General features: G+C 41.3%; 1 protein-coding gene across 1 annotated transcript in view; it reads right to left on the bottom strand.

The window, feature by feature from the left end:
* The window catches only part of APPBP2 (amyloid beta precursor protein binding protein 2), a 74,256-nt gene that overhangs the window by 5,085 nt on the left and 46,661 nt on the right, over positions 1-22,510 (bottom strand). Inside the window, exons 5-12 of the mRNA XM_008271184.5 lie at positions 15,765-15,933; positions 12,889-12,978; positions 10,780-10,847; positions 10,597-10,702; positions 9,909-10,033; positions 4,578-4,663; positions 2,969-3,159; positions 644-809 (exon numbers count right to left, since the gene is read on the bottom strand). Coding sequence (XP_008269406.1) covers positions 644-809; positions 2,969-3,159; positions 4,578-4,663; positions 9,909-10,033; positions 10,597-10,702; positions 10,780-10,847; positions 12,889-12,978; positions 15,765-15,933 — 1,001 coding nt within the window. The remainder of the gene's footprint in view (positions 1-643; positions 810-2,968; positions 3,160-4,577; positions 4,664-9,908; positions 10,034-10,596; positions 10,703-10,779; positions 10,848-12,888; positions 12,979-15,764; positions 15,934-22,510) is intronic.

The following is a 22,510-nucleotide window of genomic DNA, read 5'->3' as shown; positions in this document are numbered from 1 at the left end:
TGAGGAGGAATTTCCCTATTCTTTATGAACTGATATGGATGGAGTATACTGTTTTGTTAAAAAAATTTAAGCGCAAACATGTATCTATAGTGTTCTACCTGTTGTATGAAAAAGGGAAAATAAGAAAATATTTGTTGATCTGAAATGGAAATAACCTAAATGTCCCATATGTTCATTAATGATGGAATGGAAAAACACAAGGGGTCTTCAAAGAGTTCATGGAAAAGGCAAATTATGAAAACTATGCATGAACATCACCAAAAGAAGCCAGACACATAAAAATATCCATTGGATGACTCTATTTACACCAAATTCTAAAACAAGTAAAGGTGATCCATGATGTTAAAGGTCAGGCAAAGGGAGGGGGAAAACTCTTGGGGCACTGTTTGCACAAATAATTGCAAATAACTGCTTCTACTTACATTTGGATAATACTGTCACACCTCCCAGAACTAACATCAACCTCAAAAAAGCAATTTCAGCAAAATGCTCCCATGATTTTTGGGTGGTTCCTGGATATCCCCTTGGCAGTGCTAAATCCATTAAGTCTTGTTAGTAATATCATTTCCCTCACACACATAAAAGATATGCTGACATACTGATCGCTAATCAACTGACTAAAGAAAACTGAAAGGTAACATACCAATTGCTATAGATCGCAAATAGAGTTTCTCAGCATTTTCATACTGATTCATGTCATAATTATACAAAGAAGCCAGATGTCCCACAGAAAGGGCTACTTCATAATCTTCTTGACCAAGAAGTTGCTCCTTAATTTGAATTGCTTTGATGTGCATTTCTTCAGCTTCCTGCAAAGTAATTTTGCCAGCCCAATCATTAGATTATGATTTTTCTTAACAGGTCAACAGTTCTTATTGAGTAAGAAAGAATCTTTTAAATGCCAGTGACATCTTATGAATGCCATAATCATTAGATCAAAGAACATACAATTTATTCCAAAAGTTGTCAATACAAGCATTACTGATAAAGACATCCTATTCCAAGAGTAAACAAAAGAAAATTTGCTCTGGCAATAAAAATTCTTTAAAAGAAATTAACAAAACATTCCTAAATGAAAATTATTTCGTTTTGCTAACATACTCTAAAATTTAAATGTTGTTAGGAAACTCAGTAGCATCATATTTTAATTTAAACTTCACTTCCTTTTTAGTTTTGCCAATATGATTCCCAAAAAAATAAACTCAGAGTAACTGGGACACAACAACAACAACAACAAAAAGAGTAACTTGGGCAGACACTCATTCTGTCCTTGCTGTGACTCTAAAACAGACAATATTAAAAACATAAGGGGCTGGCACTGTGACATAGTGGGTAAAGCTGCCGCCTGCAGTGCCAGCATCCCATATGGCTGCCGGTTTGAGACCCGTTGCTCCACTTCTGATCCAGCTCTCTGCTCTGGCCTGGGAAAGCAGTGGAAGATGGCTCAAGTCCTTGGGCCCCTGCACCTTTGTGGGAAGACCCAGAGGAAGCTCCTGGCTCCTGGCACAGCTCTGGCCATTGCAATCAATTGGGGAGTGAAGCAGCGGATGGGAGATCTCTCTTTCTCTTTCCCTCTCCTTCTCTCTTTGTGTAACTCTGACTTTCAAACAAATACATAAATCTTAAAAAAACAAATAAAAGAAGAACATGAAACTCCAGGGTAGTGTTGTGGCACAGTGGATTAAGCCGCCACCCACAACAGTGGCATCCCATATGGGTGTTGGTTCTAGTCACGGCTCCCACACTTCTGATTTAGATCCTGCTAATGTGCCTGGAAGCATCAGAGAATGGACCAAGTGCTTAGTTGGGCAACTGCAACCACTTAGGAGGCCCAGATGAAATTCCTAGCTCCTGGCTTCAGGCTGGACAGCCCTGGCTGTCACAGATATTTGGGAGAGTATATCAGCCAATGGAAGATCTCACTCTGCTCTGTAACTCTGCCTTCCAAATAAGTAAAATAAATCTTAAACAAAAATGCCAACCAACAAACAAAAAACCAAAAAACACTAAATGCTTAGAGAATTAAAGTAATTTATATTGCCACAATTAATGGTACTTAGAGTATCTGTCTTGTACCTACCAGATATTCTGCTAAGAGTTGCACATACTTACCTAACTTAAGAGATACAATTTAAGGCTAAAAATCATATTTGCCTCTTGGTCTTTAAAATTTTTCCCTTTTAATATATATTTTTATAAAGATTCATTTTAGGGGGCTGGCGCTGTGGTTTAGTGGGTAAAGCCACCACCTGCTGTGCCGGCATTCCCATGTGGGCACCGGTTCAAGTGGCTGCTCCACTTCTGATCCAGCTCTCTGCTATGGCCTGGGAAAGCACCAGAAGATGGTGCAAATCCTTGGACCCCTGCACCCACGTGGGAGGTCTGGAAGAAGCTCCTGGCTCCTGACTTCTGATCGGCGCAGCTCCTGCTATTGTGGCTAATTGGGGAGTGAACCAGCTGATGGAAGACCTCTGTCCCTGCCTCTCTCTCTCTGTAACTCTTTCAAATAAATAAATAAATACATCTTTAAAAAAATCATTTTATTTATTTGAAAGGTAGAGTGACAGAGAGAAAACACACCTCCCATCTGCTGATTCGTTCCTCAAACTGCTTTAAAAGCCGGGACTGGGCCAGGCCAAAGCCAAGAGCCAAGAATTCCATCATGGAATTCCAGGGACTCCAGTACTTGCGGCATCTTCTGCCGCTTTCCCAAGGTGCATTAGCAGGGAGCTGTACCAACAAGAGGAGTAGGTGGGACTCAAACCAATAGTTCCATATGGGATGCTGGTGTTGTAGGCGGTGGCTTAACCCACTGCACGACAATGCTGGACCAAGCTTTTTTGGATTGATGGATTTATTCTTTATGCACGATCCTGCATTTTCTTATTTATATTTTGACTCTTTATTAAAGACTTAATGAAGTTTATTTAAGATTTAGAGAGAAAAACATAATAAAATATGTTCCTACCTTAAATTTTCTCATTGACTGATAAAGTCTTCCAAGATTTCCATAGTGTTTTGCTGTCTGTACATTAAACTCCCCAAAAGCTTTCTTAGCTAGCTGGAGTGAAGACAGGTGCAAATCATGGGCTTCTTGAAGCAGCCTCTGCTCAGTTTCCTTATTGTGACAGTCAATTGCAATCTCCTCTAAAATAAGTGCTGAATAATGAAAGCAACCAGTCAGTGCACTTCAAAACCCTCTGTCCAAGTTATTCAGAATACTGAACTCAGAACTGAATACAAATATGTTTATTGAAGATGTTAAATGTAACCATGGTCTATACTGGTCAAGATCAAAGTATTCACTTTAACAAAAAAAAGTACACTTTGAGGAGGTTACCGTATAAGGTATGATGAAGTAAAATTCAAGAAAAAGAATAGTAAACATCAAATTATTTTTATAAAATTAGTTTCTATTAACAAATTGCTCTATTTTACTGATATGAATTTGTATTTTAAAGGAAATGGAAAGGACAAGCAAAGTTTTTAGTTATGAAACTGTGTCAAGGAGCATCTAGATACTTCTGAAAATTTTGAAACCACCCTCTGTAAAACATAACCTTTAACCAAATATTACTAAAAAACTGGTTTCCTCCTACTCACTTGACCAACCAAATCAGGAAAGACGATATTTCAATTTCAAAGTTGCATTCAAGACTTTCAAATTCCATCTAATGCCTTAAAAATATACATATTCTTTTACCAGGTAGTTTTATTTCTTGGAAAAATGTCTATGTGCACAAAGGTAAGTAAAAGAAGTTTACTTCACTATAGCATTTTTAAAAACAAAAGGTTTAAAACAATATAAAGGTGCAATAATAAAGGTGAAGTTAAATATATGAGGAAAAAAGGTACACATTTACATGTATTGGAAAGAAAATCAGGTTACAAAACTGGAAAAAAAAGAACTATTCATTCATTTAACTGAAAACAAAGAAAATTTTTTAGAAAATCCACCAAAATGTTCAATCAGGATTGGTGAGATATCAGTTAACTTATTTTGTGTTGCTTTTCTATCTTTTAATTTTGACATTAATCACTATTACTTGTAAAACTTAAAAAATGCAAACCCAGAGGGAGGAAGCCTAGTTAGGGCAAAATTTACCCATGATGTATAAAATTACATATGGGTGGCTCAGTCAAGTTAGTAAAATAATACATTTTATGAAAGAGTTTTGGTAGTGATTAGAAGAAAAGTTAAAAGAAGAAGAAAATACTATTTGGGCATAGCCTTGCAACATGGACAGTAAGCTGATACGAACCTCAGTTTAAGAAGCTAAAGCTATAAAACTCATCATCTATTTTCTATCCATGTGACTGCAGACTTATTTACATTACTCCTCCTTGCTGTTCTCAAACGAAATTAATGCATGTGTTGAAAAATAAAAGAGACAAAAAGAAATTCTGGCTTATTAACTAATGATAAGTGAGAAGCAAACAATCTCATCAAAAATTATAGGAAACTCAACATGTAAGTCTAACCTAGTGTTACCTCTGAGAAAATAAACAAATACTCCTATTTTTGTAACATGTATCATCACCTAAAAATTATCTTGAGACTAGAGTACAAAGGATACCTTTCACCCTCTTTGAGGAAGCCAAAAGAAGATGATCTTCAGGCAGGATGTGGGTAATGATACCAATAGCTCTTTCTGCATGAAATCTGGAATAGAGACAGATATAGCCTAGCATTTCTCCTTGGTTACAAGTGATTTAGCATATATATATTTATTTTTTTTTAAATCACACATTATAGAAACAAACCAATTTTTTGTTTTGAATTTTCAATCAGTTGTGGATTAACCTTTCAATATCCAATGGATTACTTTCTCCCTCAGAATAAAATAGGAAGTCTGCGTTATGGTCTCCAAGGTTAACAGGGGCTCTTACATCCTCAGATTAACCCTTTCTCCTCCAGTCACATAGGCCAGGTGTTTCCTGAATATGTGAAATGCATCTTTGCCATGTGCTATCCCCGAATATCTACATGACCTACTCCCACTGAACAGGCCTTCCCACGAGAGACAATATAGAAGTCCCTAAAAAACCTACCATCATTCTGAGAACTCTTCACCTAAATGATGCTACTTACTTTTTTTTTTTAGGGAGGGGAAAGGAAGAGTTAGACAGTGAGAGAGAGACAGAGAAAGGTCTTCCTTCCGTTGGTTCATCCCCCAAAGGGCTGCCACAGCCAGCACTGCACTGATCCGAAGCCAGGAGCCAGGTGCTTCTCCTGGTCTCCCATGTGGGTGCAGGGCCCAAGTACTTGGGCCATCCTCCACTGCCTTCCCGGGCCACAGCAGAGAGCTGGCCTGAAAGAGGAGCAACCGGGACAGAATCTGTTGTCCCAACTGGGACTAGAACCCAGGGTGCGGGCGCCACAGGCAGAGGATTAGCCTAGTGAGCCGTGGCGCTGGCCTCTGGTTTTGTTTTTTTTTTTGACAGACAGAGTGGACAGTGAGAGAGAGAGACAGACAGAGAGAAAGGTCTTCCTTTTGCCGTTGGTTCACCCTCCAATGGCCGCCGGCGCCGCTAGGTGGAGGATTAGCCTATTGAGCCGTGGCACCGGCCCCGCTGCTTACTTTTTTAACGTTTTAAGATTTGTTTATCTGAAAGTCAAAGTTACATACACACACAGAGAGAAACAGAGAGAGAGAGAGAGAGAGAGAGAGAGAGAGAGAGAGATCTTCCTTCCAATGGTTCACTCCCCAAGTGGCCACACGGTCAGACCAAGCAGAAGCTAGGAACCACGAGCTTCATTTAGGTCTCCTCCATCAGTGGCAGGGGCCCAAATACTTGAGCCATCTTCCACTGCTTTCCCAGGCCATTAGCAGGGAGCTGGATCAGAAGTGGAGCAGCCAGGACTCAAATGATTCAAACTGGGGGTCCTATGGGATGCCAGCATTACTGGTGGCAGCTTAATACACTACACCACAATGCCTACTTTTTTATTCATAGCAGTATTCTCATCTTACACACTTGATTGTTTATGACCAACTCCACCAAATACAAAGTAAATTATCTGTTTTGTCTGCCAGTTTCTTTTTTTCTTTTTTTTAAGATTATTTGAGAGGTAGAGTTATAGACAGTAGAGGGAGAGACAAAGAGAAAGGTCTTCCTTCCGTTGGTTCACTCCCCAAATAGCCACAATAACTGGAGCTATGCTGATTCAAGGCCAGGAGCCAGGCGCCTTCTTCCTAGTCTCCCACGTGGGTGCAGGGGACCAAGGACTTGGGCCATCTTCTACTGCTTTCCCAGGCCACAGCAGAGAGCTGGATTGGAAGTGAAGCAGCTGGGACTAGAACTAACGCTCATATGGGATGCCAGTGCCACAGGCAGAGGATTAACTTACTGTGCCATTGCACCAGCCCCTGCCAGTTTCTTTCAAACAACTCCCAGCCTCCCAGCCCCATCCTCCAGGTAATCACCATTTTCTCAAATCTGTCTCTCAATTTGCTAATTCTCTCTTTGGTTTTAAGTAATTTGCCATTTAAGTTTCACTGAATTTTAATGTCAATAATTTAGTTATTCACTTTATGTTTTACTTGAAAAAAATTTTATTTTTCAATTTACTTGAAAGGCAGAGATAAAGAGAGGGAGACATCTTCTATCCACTGATTCACTCCCCAAAATGACAGCAACAGCCAACACCAGGTTAGGCAAAAGCCAAGAGTCAGAAACTCATTCTGGAACTTCCACATGGGTGGGTGGTGACCTAGATACGTGAGCCATCACCGGCTGCCTCTGAAAGTGTACATTAGCAAAAAGGTGGCCTGGACGTAAAGGCAGGCATACCCTGTATGGGACGTAGGTGTCCCAAGCAGCATATTAACCACTTGGTTTTCTTTTTTTTTTTTTTTTTGGGGGGGGGGATAAAGATTTATTTATTTATTTGAAAGTCAAAGTTACAGAGAAAGACAGAGAGATACAGAGACAGACAGAGATCTTCCATCCACTGGTTCAGTCCCCAGATGGCCTCAACGTCCAGGGCTGTGCCAGGCCAAAGTCAGGAGCTCCATCTGGGTCTCCGATGTGGGCAGCAGAGGCCCAACACTTCGAATGTCCTCTGCTGCCTTTCTCAGGCCATTAGTAGGGAGCAGGATTGGATATGCAACAGCCGGGATATGAACCAGTGCCCATATGGGATGCTGGAGTCAAAGGCAGTGGCCTTACCCACTATACCACAATACTGGCCTCTTGTTTTATTTATCTTAACAGCTCTTCTTATTAAGATATAATTCAAATAGCACAAAATTTATCATTTAAATTATTATAACTCAACAATTTCTAGTATATTCAGAGTTGTATGAATAACTAGCTCACCATGACATAATCAATTATTCTCCCCCAAAAGAAACATGCTCACTGGCAGTTACTCCCTATTTCCCCACAACTCCCCAGCCTATGTAAAATCAATTTACTTTCTGTCTCTACAGATTTTCCTAAACAAGAAATTTAATTTTTTTTTTAAATTTATTTATTTATTTGAAAGGCAGAGTTACAGAGAGGCAGAGGGAAAGAGAAAGAAAGAAAGAAAAAAGAGAGAGAGAGAGAGAGAGAGAGAAAGAGAGAGAGAGAAATCTTCCATCTGCTGGTTCCCTCCCCAAATGGCTACAACAACTGGAGCTGTGCTGATCCAAAACCAGGAGCTGCTTCTGGGACTCCCATGCGGGTGTAGGGGCCCAAGATGTGGACCATCTTCTACTGCTTTCCCAGGCCACAGCAGAGAGCTGGATTGGAAGTGGAGCAGCTGGGACTTGAACTGGCATCCATATGGGATGCCAACACTGCAGGGGGTGGCTTTATCCGCTAAGCCACAGTGCTGGCCCCCAAGACATTTCAAATAAATGAAATCATACAATATATGATCCTTCTTAACTGGCTTCTTACACATCACAAGTTTTCAAGGTTCATCTGTATTGTAGCACATACTAGTGGTTTTGTTTTAGAATCTGTCTTTTTTATTGTCCCTCCAAAATATTACTGATTCCTTCTTTTATATCAGCGTCTACAAGCTTTCTTGTAAAGGGCTATAGTGTATAACTCTGCTGTTGGATCATGAAAGCAGCCGTAAGATATACACAAATAAAAGAACATGACAATGTTCCACTTTATTTTGCCTACAGGCAAAGGTATGCCAGCCCATTTTATGGCTTTAATCATTCAAGAATATGTACTTTATGGTACTACTAAGAAAAATTTGGTAACTAAAGTTCTTAGGGTTCTAATCCTGTTCTCTCACTCATAATGCAAATGTTTTCTTAAGCAATTAAAAAAATTTTTATATTTACATACTTGAATGGCAGAGAAACAGACAGCAAGTGAGCAATAGCACTCTCATCCAGTGGTTCATTTCCCAAATGCCCTCAAAAACTGGGACCAGTTACTTGACCATCTCTGCTGCCTCCAGGGTCTACATCAGCAGGAAGCTGGAGTCAGGAGTCAGAAGCGGTTTGAACCCAAGCACTGCAATATGGGATGCAGGTGTAACTGCTAGGTCACATGCTCATCTCTATTTTGCAATTTTTGATGGTGAATTTATTTTAGCTAGAGCTATATCTATGAGATCTATGTATGGTTTCGGTTGATGACAAATTATTTCCCAGAGTTTTCCATTTTTCTCCACAAGGCATCTCAGGAGAACTAGCTGCCTCAAAGTTCCTTTTAGTATTTGTTCTCAGTTTGGAGGTTCCTGCATCTATGAAAATCAACTGAAAAACAGGTCTGTAGTTATAAATTCTCCTATGAGGTCCATTTCTTTCTTCAAGCACAGCATAAATGTCTCTTAAACTCATGGCTGTTGTTCAATCAAGGCTACTGAAACTTGGCAGCTTTCCCATCACAGAGAACAATTACACCATGGTTCGTGCCTAACCCTTTGGATTCCAGCATGCATTACTAGCCCTTGAGGATTTCCCTTCTTAAAAGCTCAGTTTTGCATTGAAAAAAAAAAGATGACATGCACATATATATACACAGAGACACACAGACACAAGTATTTCTCTGTTCTGATTAAAGAAAATACTTAGAAGTCACACTATATGATAATATGCAAGTCTCAATATTAAATCAAGTAAAGTCTAAATGAAAGACCTACACATTTGGCATGATTTTTTATAAATTCAAAAACATTTTAAGGGTGAGTGGCCTAGTGGTTAGGATGCACGTGTTTAGGTTAGGATGCATGCATCCCACACTGGAGTGTCTTGGTTGGATTCCAGGCTCCTGACTCCAGCTTCCATTTAACAGAGAGATTGGGAGGCAACGATAGTTAAAGTAGTCGGGTTCCTGCCACTCATGCAGAAGACCTGGAGTCAGACCCAGGCCCGTGGCTTCAGTCCTATGGGTATGGTGGACATTTGGGGGGTGAACTAGCAGATGTGGACACCCATGCTGGCACTCTCTCTCTTACTCTACTTCTTATTTAAAAAAAAATTTTTTTTTTTGACAGGCACAGTGGACAGTGAGAGAGACAGAGAGAAAGGTCTTCCTTTTGCCGTTGGTTCACCCTCCAATGGCTGCTACGGCTGGCGCGCTGCGGCCGGCGCACCGCACTGATCCGAAGGCAGGAGCCAGGTATTTCTCCTGGTCTCCCATGGGGTGCAGGACCCAAGTACTTGGGCCATCCTTCACTGCACTCCCTGGCCACAGCAGAGAGCTGGCCTGGAAGAGAGGCAACCGGGACAGAATCCGGCGCCCCGACCGGGACTAGAACCCGGTGTGCCGGCGCCACTAGGTGGAGGATTAGCCTATTGAGCCACGGCGCCGGCCTAAAAGATTTTTTTATACATTCTATTAATGTTCCAGAAAGACAACTTCAATTCATAAGGCATATTAAGTACTACTATATCAGGGAAAAGACAAAAAAGTTGTTAACCCTTCACAGAAAAGACGACTGTGGAACTTACAGTGCATTGTCAAATTTTCCAGAACTATACTGGTGAACATAGGAAGAATAAGCCAAGTCTTCATGAGCTGTTGCTACATGGATATTTTTGCCACCAAATACTGACTGTCGAATGTCAAGAGCTGCCTGAAAGAATCATAAAAATATGACAATACTGTAAGCCTTTAGAAAACACCACCTAGTTAAAATAAGCATCCTAAAAACTTAAATACATATTCTATAGAACCAGTTCCAAAGTTACCCAGAAGGCCTGATATTCCAAGATGGAATCTGAAGTGAAAGGCAGTGATTTAATAATAATCATAACTTCTACATCTTGGGAATCATACCACTGTTTTTTCTCTATGTCTCTCTTCAAAATTAAACCACAAAACCAAGGATCCCTTGTCTAGAGCAATGGAATACAGTGACACCTGCTAAATCAACAAAACAAGCCATCACCTGGGCAAATGAAAAATGGAAAGTGTTCCCAAATACAGGCCACAGTCCATTTCCTTTCCTGATTCTCTTTAATCCCTACAATATTAACTTTTAGGCATTCTAGATAAAACTTGGTAAAATACTGATATGCCCTGGGGAGAGGAGGGAACTCAGTTATTTTTAGGGACCAGTTTATATTCTCCAAATAAATACACATCAGCAAGTCAATTTAAATTGAAAGAAAACAAAAGAGGTAATCATTAACATACCTGATAAATTGCAACAGACTGACAGATATTATCTACATTGAGTAAGTAGAATCCATAATCTAGCAGTGTATCAGAATATTTTGGGTGTTTGGACCCAAAATGATCCCTATAAAAAGATACAAAATTATTAAGGTATACAACAGAGAGACAACTAAAAAGCCATTTTTAATAACAATCACCTACCGTGCTAGATATACTGCATGTTTAATTAGCTGTTCTGCCTTCTTAAATTCACGTTTTACTACACAAGCCTAAAGACAAAGTGAAAAATTATTAATTAACTCATTATTAATTATTAATTAGTTCATTAGTGTGCTACAGTAAGTATAACTTATATACTACTGACTATAATAGTCAATAAGAGGGGCCGGCGCAGTGGCGCAGTAGGTTAATCCTCTGCCTTCAGCGCCAGCATCCTATATGGGCACCGGTTCTAGTCCCAGCTGCTCCTCTTCCAATCCAGCTCTCTGCTATGGCCTGGGAAAGCAGTGGAAGATGGCCCAAGTGCTTGGGCCCCTGCACCTGCAGGGGTCCTGGCTTCAGACCGGTGCAACTCCGGCTATTGCGGCTATTTGGGGAGTGAACCAATGGAAGGAAGACCTTTCTCTCTGTCTCTCCCTCTCACCATTTGTAACTCTACCTCTAAAGTGAATAAATAAAATCTTTTAAAAAAATAGTCAATAAGAAAAAAAATCTTCAAACAGAAAATACAAGGGTTCTATTTACAATTTATTTTCTGCCAAGTAGTCCAGAATTCTATTACAGATATATATACAATTCGGGAAAATCATAAAATTTGAAATTTTGACACTTATTCCCCGTGTAAATTTGTTACAATAAAGTATCTTACAAATTGTAGGTGTATAATCCTATCTATGTTTTTAAAAGATTTTATTTATTTTTTATTTGAGAGACATAGTCACAGAGAGTAAGGTCTTCCATCCACTAGTTCACAGAGCTGGGCTGACCTGAAGCCAAGAGCCAGGAGCTTCTTCTAGGTCTTCTATGCAGTTTCAGGGGCCCAAGCACTGGGCCATCTTCCACTGCTCTCCCAGGCCATAAGCAGAGAGTTGGATCAGAAGTAGAGCAGCCAGGACAGGAATCAGTGTTCATATGGGATGCTAGCGCAATAGGTGGAGGCTTAGCCTACTACACCACAGCACCAACCCCAAACCCTTCTGTTTTAAATTAAAGATTTTTTTATTTATTTGCTGCTTTCCCAGGCCATAGCAGAGAGCTGGATCGAAAGTGGAGCCGCTGAGACTCACTCTGGCGTCCATATAGGATGCCGGCACTGCAGGCAGTGGCTTTCCTGCTCCGCCACAGCACCAACCCCACCAGAATATTTTTTAAGGTACTCATATCTAAGTTCTGGAGTAGATTACAATTATCTTTTGTAGTCTTCATTTTATAATTTTGAAATATTACACAATTTTTTAATTCCTAAAATATTTGAACCATGAGGATAACTAGTAACTCTACAAAGTATAAATGATTTGCATATATAAATATAAACTTGCATTAATTTTCAATGTCTTGAATTTAAAACATTCTAATATCCCTTTTATAGTGCTGTTGATAATGACTGAGTCAATAAATTTCAAAGAAATAGCAGACTCTTCTATATCCACAGTTTTGGAATCTTTGTTTTAACTCAATTTCCGTAAGTAAAACTAACCAAAATGAAACTTCTGGGTAGAAATTCAAAACTTCTGTGTAGAAAGAGTGTATGTTGAAAAGTACATTAATGCTTTAAGGTCTTGGTATCCCGAAGCAGCAGTTTTGAAATACTACATAACAATTTCAAAGAGTTAACGCACTTACTTTCAGAGTAAGAAACAAGAGAGAAATCAAATCTGAATTGCCCAGAGAGTCAATACAGCAGAAAGCTGACTTGAGACTGTAATACTAATACTAACGTGAGGCTACCCTTTAAGAGAAAAGTGACTGAAGTCCATAAAATTTGGACTTCAGTCACATATGGAGCTCAGGTTGCTATAAAGGTTTAAGAAAAGCAAAAATAAATTCAAGCCAGAGTATCACCAACTACTGTGATGTGTACTTTAGCAATCTGAAAAAATTACCAATACAAATTATTTCAGAGGCTTTCTTGGTAAAGGAAAATTAGTCTTTAAAACATAAGTTAGAAAAGAGTTTTCTAAAACTTGGCTCAAAAAATTTGCAAATAGACTTGTCTGTATAGTATCAAGTAACTAATATATAAGGCAACAGGTAAATTAAAACAAATTTATAGCCTGATAAGTCCTATAATTCATTTAATAAATTATTTACCTTAGATGCTTGTCTTAAAACATCTACCACAACTTTGACTGGTAAGCCTGCTGTGATTTCTTTCATGGCCTCAATACACCACTTGTATGCCTAAAGAGAAAGGCAGTTACAGAATACACAGAGGTGCAATAAATCAAACTAACAGTAGTTAACAAAACAGTTGGGAATCTTTCCTAAAAGCTTTCAAATACTTGACACGGGATGTCAGTATCCCAAGTGGTACCTTAACTACCACACCAAACATCCATCCGTTTATGGTTATTTTTCCTGTATCTGCTGAATCCATTCTGTTTTGTTGCCCTTTGTGTACAATGTTCCAAGTACTTGAGCCATAATACACTGCTTCTCAGGATGCATTAACAGGAAGCTGGATAGGTAGCAGAGAAGCTGGGACTGGAACCAGTACTGTGATGCGGGATACGATATAGACCTCCCAAGAAGCAATTTGACCTGCTGCGATGCAAAGCCCACTCCTCCCTTTTATTTTATTCCAAGCAGCATTTATAAAATCTTTTATTTTTTTTTAATTTATTTCTTTGAGAGGCAGAGAGACTGAGATAGACAAGAGTGAATTTGAAATTCCTAGTTCATTCCCCAAATGCCTTCAATAGCCTGAATGGGGCTGAGCTGAAGCCAAGAACTAGGAACTCAATCCAGGGATTCCATGTATGTAAGCCATGCCTGCTGTCTCCCACAGCATACATCAACAGAAAGCAGGAGTCAGGAACCACAGCTGGATATCAAATTCAGGCACTCTAATGTGGGACATGGGTTAACCTGCACTTGAACCGTTAGGCCAAACACCTTCTCCTTGACGCATGACATATTCTTTTTTTTTTTTTTTTTTTTTTGGACAGGCAGAGTGGACAGGGAAAAAGGTCTTCCTTTTCTGTTGGTTCACCCCACAATGGCTGCTTCAGCTGGTATGCTGCGGCCAGCGCACCACGCTGATCCGAAGGCAGGAGCCAGGTGCTTCTCCTGGTCTCCCACCTGGGTGCAAGGCCCAAGGACCTGGGCCATCCTCCACTGCACTCCTGGGCCACAGCAGAGAGCTGGTACTGGAAGAGGGGCAACCGGGACAGAATCCGGCACCCCAACCGGGACTAGAACCCGGTGTGCCAGCGCTGCAGGCAAAGGATTAGCCTATTGAGCCATGGCGCCAGCCAATGCATTCTTGTGGTAGATATTGAAAGCAAGATGATGCTACCATCAGAGTTACACAAACATCACAATTATTCTATAATTTTCAGACTTTAGTTCTAGTGAAGATTTTTTTAAAAGATTTTAGTTATTTGAAAGCCAGAGTTAGAGACAGAAAGAAGGAGAGACAGAGAGAGGTCTTCTATCTGCTGGTTCACTTCCCAAATGGCCTCAATAGTCAGCACTGAGACAAGCTGAAGCCAGGAGCAAAGAGCTTCATCCGGGTCTCCCACCTGGGTGCAGCGGCCCAGAGACTTGAATCATCCTCTGCTGCTTTCCCAGGCACATTAGCAGGGAGCTGGATTGGAGTGGAGTAGCCGGGACTCAAACCTGTGCCCAAATGGGATGCCAGCATTGCACACCAAGGCTTTAACCCATTGAACCACAGCATTGGCCCTAATAATTTTCATTTAAACACAGTATATGTATGTATGATATATATATATGATGTGTGTGTTTGTGTGTACACATATATGTGGACAGGACAAAATCAAGATATGGATTATTTTAAAATATGAAAGCAAAATGGCAGCTGTTTGACAGCATAAAATAACTACAGCTGCCGGTGCCGTGGCACAGTAGATTAATCCTCTGCCTGCGGTGCTGGCATCCCATATGGGTGGCGGTTCAAGTTCCGGCTGTTCCACTTCCATTCCAGCTCCCTGCTTCGGCCTGGGAAAGCAGTAGAAGACGGCCCAAATGCTTGGGCCCCTGCACCCACATGGGAGACTAGGAAGAAAACTTGGCTCCAGGCTTCGGATCGGTGCAGCTCCAGCTGTTGGGGCCATTTGGGGAGTGAACCAACGGAAGGAAGACCTTTGTCTCTCCCTCTACTGTCTATAACTCTACCTCTCAAATAAATAAAATAAAAAAAAATACATAAGTAAAATAATTACAATATCCTTTTATAAACACAATAACCACCAAAGGAGTTAAGCATATATAAAGTATGTATTTATTAGCACCTAAGCATTAATTTATCGATTAAAAAAAAAAGGCCAGAAATGAAGCTGTATTCCTCATAAGGTAGGGAGCAAAGCAATGAAATAAAATCTAGCTTCCCAGGGCAGGTGTTTACCCTAGCAGTTAAGACATCCTCATCCCACATCACAGTATTTGCATTTGATATTGGCTCCAGCTCCTAACTCCACCTTCCAACTAATGCAGATCCTAGGCAGAGATAACTCAAGTAATTCAGTTACTATCACACATATGGGAGACCCCAATTTTGGCTCAGCCTAGATTGCTGCTGGAATTTGGGGAGTGAACCAACAAATGGGAGTGTGCTATCTCTCTCTTTCAAATTCAGAAGTAAAAAAATAAAATCTAGCTTTGCATCGAAATGAACACCTTAAATTAGGAGAGTTGATTTGGAGCTACATATCCAATCAAAAGCATCTATGAAGGTTCATTTAAAAGAAGATGCCCACCAAAACAATTTAGGCAGAGAGACACTAAGTCAAATTAATATAAGAACAAAAAAGGTCCTAAAATTGTAAATGTACATATTTAAAGTCCACCGCACAAATACTCCTTCTAATTTTAAATATTCCTTTACAAAAGTGTAAACCTAACACTTGAAAATGAAAATGAGATCTCTAAGACATACTGGGGAAGACTGATTTATCCTATTTTATAGGTGCTGATCACAATGAAATGTGCCTCAAAACACTTACCTCATCATAATGGCTTTTTGCAAATAGAAGTGCACACAGCTCTCCATAGAGTGCAGCTTTGTTTGCTTGTTGGCCATGTTTTGATAGTTTATCCATATATGTCTGAGCTAACTTAAATGTTTCTTCACCTAAATGGTATTTGCAGTTTCCATTTCGCACATGAAGCAACCTGTAAAAACACAAGTACAATCCTTTATGGTTGGTATTTTTAGTAGGGCAGACCTAATAATCTCTTTCAGTTCACCACATAGTCCCATATGACTCAAGGCAACTAGATCAGACCAATGCCCAAAAGTTAGTACAGCACACGGTCTTCTCAGCAGACCTTCCATGACTAAGTTAAGCTCATACAATACTGACTCCCTATCTTCTTAAGTACTTTCACATACTTTGTGTACTCAGCATGTGCTACCTTTAAAAAAAAGAACACTTACTCCTTGGGTTCCAAATCCAAAAGTAACATGGTTTCAGCATAAGCAATTTGGAAAATCATGAAGAAAATTATACAGAACACTACCATCCATAATTTCCTTTTTTTAAAAAAGGAATAAAAAAGATCTATTCATTTGAAAGGCAGACTAACACAGAAAAAGGGGAGAGGGAGAGGAAGAGGGAGAGGGAGAGGGAGAGAGCGGGAGAGGGGGAGAGGGGGAGATGGAGGAGGGGAGGGAGAGGGGAAGGAGGGGAGGGGAGGGGATGGGGACAGGGAGGGGGAGGGGGAGAAGGAGATCCCCAAATGGCTTCAACAGCTGGTGCTGGGCCAGGGTGAAGACAGGAGCCAGGAACTCTACCCTGGTCTCCTCACATGGATGGTGCATTAGCGGGAAGTTGGGTCAGAAGCAGCCCAGCTAGGACCTGAATATGCACTATAATATGGGATGCTGGCATCACAGCTTAACCCATAGTACCACATACTAGCCCTTGTTCTTATTTTTAAATCATCTGTGTAACACTTGAGCAATTACCAGTGAATTCATGATGATTCCTAACAGCTTATTGTTGTTCATCTTTCCAACAAGACTAAGTTCACTAAAAACAGCACTAGAGTCAGCAATTTCTTTGATGACCTCTATCCCCTATGGTAGAAAATATCCAGTTCTTTCCACAAAATAACCACAGAAAGATGCTTTTTAATGATATATAGGAACAGTAAAGCGCTTTAGATCAGAACATTTACACAGACTATATAAGATAGAAGGATAGTGTGAGGACTAGACAAATCCTTATGTATCTATAACAATGCTAGCGAGAATACTGTGTCCACATACCAGGTCAACAGAATTTTCTGAAAATGCTTAGCCTGAGAGGGAACAGAATTATAAAAAGCCACTAAAAAAAAGTATGGACAGGTTAGGAAGCAGTTTTCAGGAGTAAAAAGCTAACTGATCAACAACCCAAAATGAGAACAATTCAAATAATCTTCTATTCTCTAGCACTCCTTTAAACAGTCAGAAAAAAACAGAATAACTTCAAAATAACAAGAACTTATCAATAAGGTGGTGCATACCATACAATATCAGCATGTTTCTGCTCAACACTCATTGTAGAGTTAACTGCTTTTAGGAAATAACAAAACCCTTAAACAAAATAATATATTTTGGTTAATCCAAAATCGTGCAGTATCTTTTAGAAAACCAAATTCTAGTTTAAAGTGGAAATGAATATAATAATTTGCCAGGCTACTCTAGAATGGTGAGTTGAATGAATTTTATTTTTTTTATTTTAGGATTTTTATTTTATCTGAAAGAGTTACAGAGAGAAGAGACAGGGAGAAATGGGGAGAGATGGAGAGACAGAGAGAGAGATCAATCTTCCATCCACTGGTTCACTCCTAAATTGATGTCAAGCAGCTGGGACTCCAACTGGTGCTCTGATACAGGATGCCAGCACTGCAGGTGGAAGCTTCACCTGCTATGCAACAACGTCGACCCCAAAAGCTTCCAAAATGAAGTGCTTAGCATAGAGAGAATTCTTCTGAGGATGTAATATCAAAGTTGGGACTTAAAATGTTGGTAAGACAGCCACGTGAAGAATGCCAACTGCAAAGGCCCTAATAAAGGGGGAAAATGTGTCACAAAGAACAGAATGAAGGGTATAAGAATTAGGGCTGGTGCTGTGGCACAGCAGGTTAAAGCCCCGGCCTGCAGCCCCGGCTGGCATCCCAAATGAGCCGGTTCGAGACCTGGCTGCTCCACTTCCAAACCAGCTCTCTGCTATGGCCTGGGAAAGCAGCAGAAAATGGTTCAAGTCCTTGGGCCCCTGAACCCACGTGGGAGACCCAGAAGAAGCTTCTGGCTCCTAGCTTCGGATCAACTCTAATCTGGCCATTGTGGTCATTTGGGTAGTGAACCAGCAGACAGAAGACCTCTCTCTCTGGCTCGACCTCTCTAACTCTTTCAAATAAATAAAATAAATCTTAAAAAAAAAAAAAGAATTATGTAAAGATAAATAAGATAGAAATGTCAGGCCAGCGCCACAGCTCAATAGGCTAATCCTCCACCTTGCAGCGCCGGCACACCGGGTTCTAGTTCCAGTCGGGGCGCCAGATTCTGCCCCGGTTGCCCCTCTTCCAGGCCAGCTCTCTGCTGTGGCCTGGGAGTGCAGTGGAGGATGGCCCAAGTGCTTGGGTCCCTGCACCCCATGGGAGACCAGGATAAGTACCTGGCTCCTGCCAACGGATCAGTGCAGTGCGTCGGCCGCGGTGGCCATTGGAGGGTGAACCAACGGCAAAAGGAAGACCTTTCTCTCTGTCTCTCTCTCTCACTGTCCACTCTGCCTGTCAAAAAAAAAAAGATAGAAATGTCAGAGATTTCTGTAGGGCCTTGGAACCATGAAAATAATTTTTAGTTACAAGAGCAAGTAAACTAATTTATGATACAAAACAATGCTATCTAATACAGTTTCCCTAGGTATTATGTTAATTTTTTACTGGCCAGCATTGTGGCGCAGCTGGTTGAGCCACTGCCTGCAACACAGGCATCCCTTATGGGCTTTGGTTCGTTTCCCAGTTGCTCTACTTCTAATCCAGCTCCCTGCTAATGGGCCTGGGAAAGCAGTGGAAGACAGCCCAAGTATTTGGGGCCCCCCACCCACCCACCCACATGTGAGACCAGAATGTAGCTCTTGGATCCTGATTTCAGCTTGGTCCAGTCCTGGCCATTGCAGCCACCTGGGGAGCAAACCAAAGGATGGAAGATCTGTCCCTTCCTTCATCTCACTTTCTTGCAAAAAAAAAAGTTCTGTTACCTGTGTTGCTTAATTTAGTAGCAACTAGCCACAAGTGGATTCTGAGTATTAAGAAATGTGCCGGGCCGGTGCCGCGGCTCACTAGGCTAATCCTCCGCCTTGCGGCGCCAGCACACCGGGTTCTAGTCCTGGTCGGGGTGCCGGATTCTGTCCTGGTTGCCCCTCTCCCAGGCCAGCTCTCTGCTGTGGCCAGGGAGTGCAGTGGAGGATGGCCCAAGTCCTTGGGCCCTGCACCCCATGGGAGACCAGGATAAGTACCTGGCTCCTGCCATCGGATCAGCGCGGTGCGCCGGCCGCAGCGCGCCGTCCGCGGCGGCCATTGGTGGGTGAACCAATGGCAAGGGAAGACCTTTCTCTCTGTCTCTCTCTCTGTCCACTCTGTCAAAAAAAAAAAAAAGAAAAAAAAAAGAAAGAAAAAGAAAAAGAAAAGAAAAGAAAAAAAAGGAAATGTGCCGAATGTAATTAAATACTCATTTTTAATTTTTAATTAATCTAAATGTAAGAGACTGGCATTGTAGCAGGTTAAGATGCCACCTGCAATGTTATACCCTGTATTAGAATTCTGGTTCATGGTCCAGTTGCTCCACTTTTGACACAGCTCCCTGCTAATACACCTAGGAAAACAGCAGAAGTCGGCCCAACTGCTTGGGCCCCCACCACCTGGGTGGGAGACCTGGATGGAGATTCTGGCTCCTGGCTTCAGTCTAGCTGTTTGTGGCCACTTGGGAAGTGAACCAGTGGATGGAAGATCTCCCTCCCTCTTTCTCACTGTTCTTCCCTCTCTGTCACTCTGTCAAATAAGTAAATCCCTCCCTCTTTCTCACTGTCTTTCCCTCTCTATCACTCTGCCAAATAAGTAAATCTTTAAAGTAAATAAACAAATTTAAATGTAAATAGTTACATATGGGTAAAGGCTATCATATAGGCCAGTACAACTCTAGTAAGATAGTTCCAAAGCAGTGTAGAAAACGAAGTGGAGCAACCAGGGTCCAGAGCTGTGGTGTAGTAGGTGAAGCATCTGTCTGTGATGGCAGCATCCCATACAGGCAATAGTTGGAGTCCTGGTTGCTCCACCTCTGATTTAGCTCCCTGCTGATGGCCTGGGAAAACAGCAGAAGATGATCCAAGTGGTTGGGTCCCTGCACCTGTGTGGGAGACCCAGAAGAAGCTCCTGGCTCCTGATTGGCCCAGCTCTGACCACTGCGCCCATTTGGGCAGTGAACCAGCAGATGGAAGACTCTAATTCTGCCTCTCAAGTATATAAATAAAATTTAAAAAAATAAATAAAGCAGCCAGTATAGAATATAGTGCAATAGTCCAGGGGGAAAAAATCCTTGTAGTAGAAATAAATTTGATAGTTAGCTAAATGGCTGAATGAGAAAAAAGGAGAACTCAGGCATCAATTGTAAATTTAGAGAATGAAAAAGTGCTTACTTCTCATTTTACAATGCTAAGGATTGCATTTCCCAAGGCTTTCACTCACTTAAGTATTCCCTGAAAATAACAACTTCTGAAAATTACATAGTAAGTGGTGTATGATGAGGCAGCAAACTAGACATTTTATGCCAGAAAGGCACAACTTAATGTTTTCTCTAGTCCCTACTGCTTGTCTATTCAAACAGAAGGTTGAAGTAAACACACGGAGACTCTTTACAGTCAATGTGGCCATCTGAGCTGACACTAAGCAGCATGCAGGAGAAGGAACTTTTGGCTCAACCAAATGTACAATTTTTTTTTATTTGAAAGGCACAGAAACACAGAAAAAAAGAGACAGGGAGATTATCTTCCATCTGCTGGTTCACTCCCCAAATCGCCAAAACAGCCAGGAATGGGTTAGGCTGAAGCCAGGAGCCCGGGACTCGATCTGTGTCCCCAAGTGAGTAGCAGAGGCCTCAACATTTGAGTCATCACCCACTGCCTTCCAAGTTGTATTAGCAGGAAGTTAGATCAGAAGCCAAATAGGCAGTACTCAAACCATCACCCTGGAAGGCTGGCATTACAAGTTACTGTTTAACCAGCTGTGCCACAATGCTGGACCCTTGTCTAATTTTGTCTTGAGACTTAGGCTAAGGAAAAAGCATGTTCTCAATTCTCTCCAAGTGTAGCACTACCAATGTTAAGCATGGTATTTTACTTTTATGACAACACAAAAATCACATGTACCTGATCAATGCTATTGTCAGAAGTGTTAGTTAATTAGCTCAGCCATTCAATGTTTGGAATGGAAAATCTGAGTATTTAGATGTCACTAGTTATTAAGTTATTTACCTTAAGAAGAATTAAGATTACTAGTTAGAACTCATCAGACAGATATGACACAAATAAAGCATACTGAAAGCAAATCTAATTCTAAGCAATGAATTTCTCTCCTTCCCACAAGCATCTTTTGAAAAGAATTTGATAAAACTTTGGAAAAATGACAGATTGAAAGGGGGAATAGATGGATGATGAGAATAAAGACTGGTACAGGTTCTTAACTTCATCATGAGAATATATCTAAAAGATGCCATATTCACCATATTTAGATACAATCCAGTGGCATTAATTATATTCATCATGTCTTACAACCATCACCACCACACCTCTCCAAGATGATTTAATCACAGCCCCCCCGCCCCCCCCAATTCTGTGACAATGGGTGTTTGGCCAGTGGTTAAGTTGTCCATTTCCCATACTGGAACACTTGGATTTGATGGCTGGTTCCACTCCCAATTCCAGCTTCCTGCTAATGTGCACAATGGGAAGCATCAGGTGAAGTTCAAATGACTGAGTCCCTAATATGTACGCTGGAAATCTGGATAATGTTTTCAGCTTCTGCTTTAGTTCTGGCTGAGCCCTAGCTGTTGTGGGAAATCTGGGGAGTAATCCAGTGCACAGATTTTGTTTTTGTTTTTGTTTTTTTTTAAAAAAGGGTCTGGCTGGGCCGGCGCCGCGGCTCACTAGGCTAATCCTCCGCCTAGCGGCGCCGGCACACCGGGTTCTAGTCCCGGTCGGGGCGCCAGATTCTGTCCCGGTTGCCCCTCTTCCAGGCCAGCCCTCTGCTGTGGCCCGGGAGTGCAGTGGAGGATGGCCCAGGTGCTTGGGCCCTGCACCCCATGGGAGACCAGGAAAAGCACCTGGCTCCTGGCTCCTGCCATCGGATCGGTGCGGTGCGCCGGCCGCGGCGGCCATTGGAGGGTGAACCAATGGCAAAGGAAGACCTTTCTCTCTGTCTCTCTCTCTCACTGTCCACTCTGCCTGTCAAAAAAAAAAAGAAAAAGAAAAAAAAAAAAAAAGAAAAAAAAAAAGGGTCTGGCTTTGTGGCATAGCAGGTTAAACCTCCACCTTCGATGCCAGCATCCCATACAGATGCCTATTCAAGTCCTGGCTGCTCCACTTCCGACCCAGCTCCCTGCTGTCTTTTCTTGTAAAGTGTTTTTCAGCTTTAGTACCAGGGTAATGGTGGCCTCATAAAATGAGTTAGGAAATAATCCCTCCTCTTCAGTTTTCTGCAAGAATTT

This window comes from Oryctolagus cuniculus, chromosome 17, assembly GCF_051225735.1.
Source record: "Oryctolagus cuniculus isolate XC-2025 breed Fujian yellow rabbit chromosome 17, ASM5122573v1, whole genome shotgun sequence".
Classification (NCBI taxonomy): Eukaryota; Metazoa; Chordata; class Mammalia; order Lagomorpha; family Leporidae; genus Oryctolagus; species Oryctolagus cuniculus.
The sequence above is the reverse complement of the archived record's forward strand: the minus strand, read 5'-3'. Positions and strand labels throughout refer to the sequence as shown.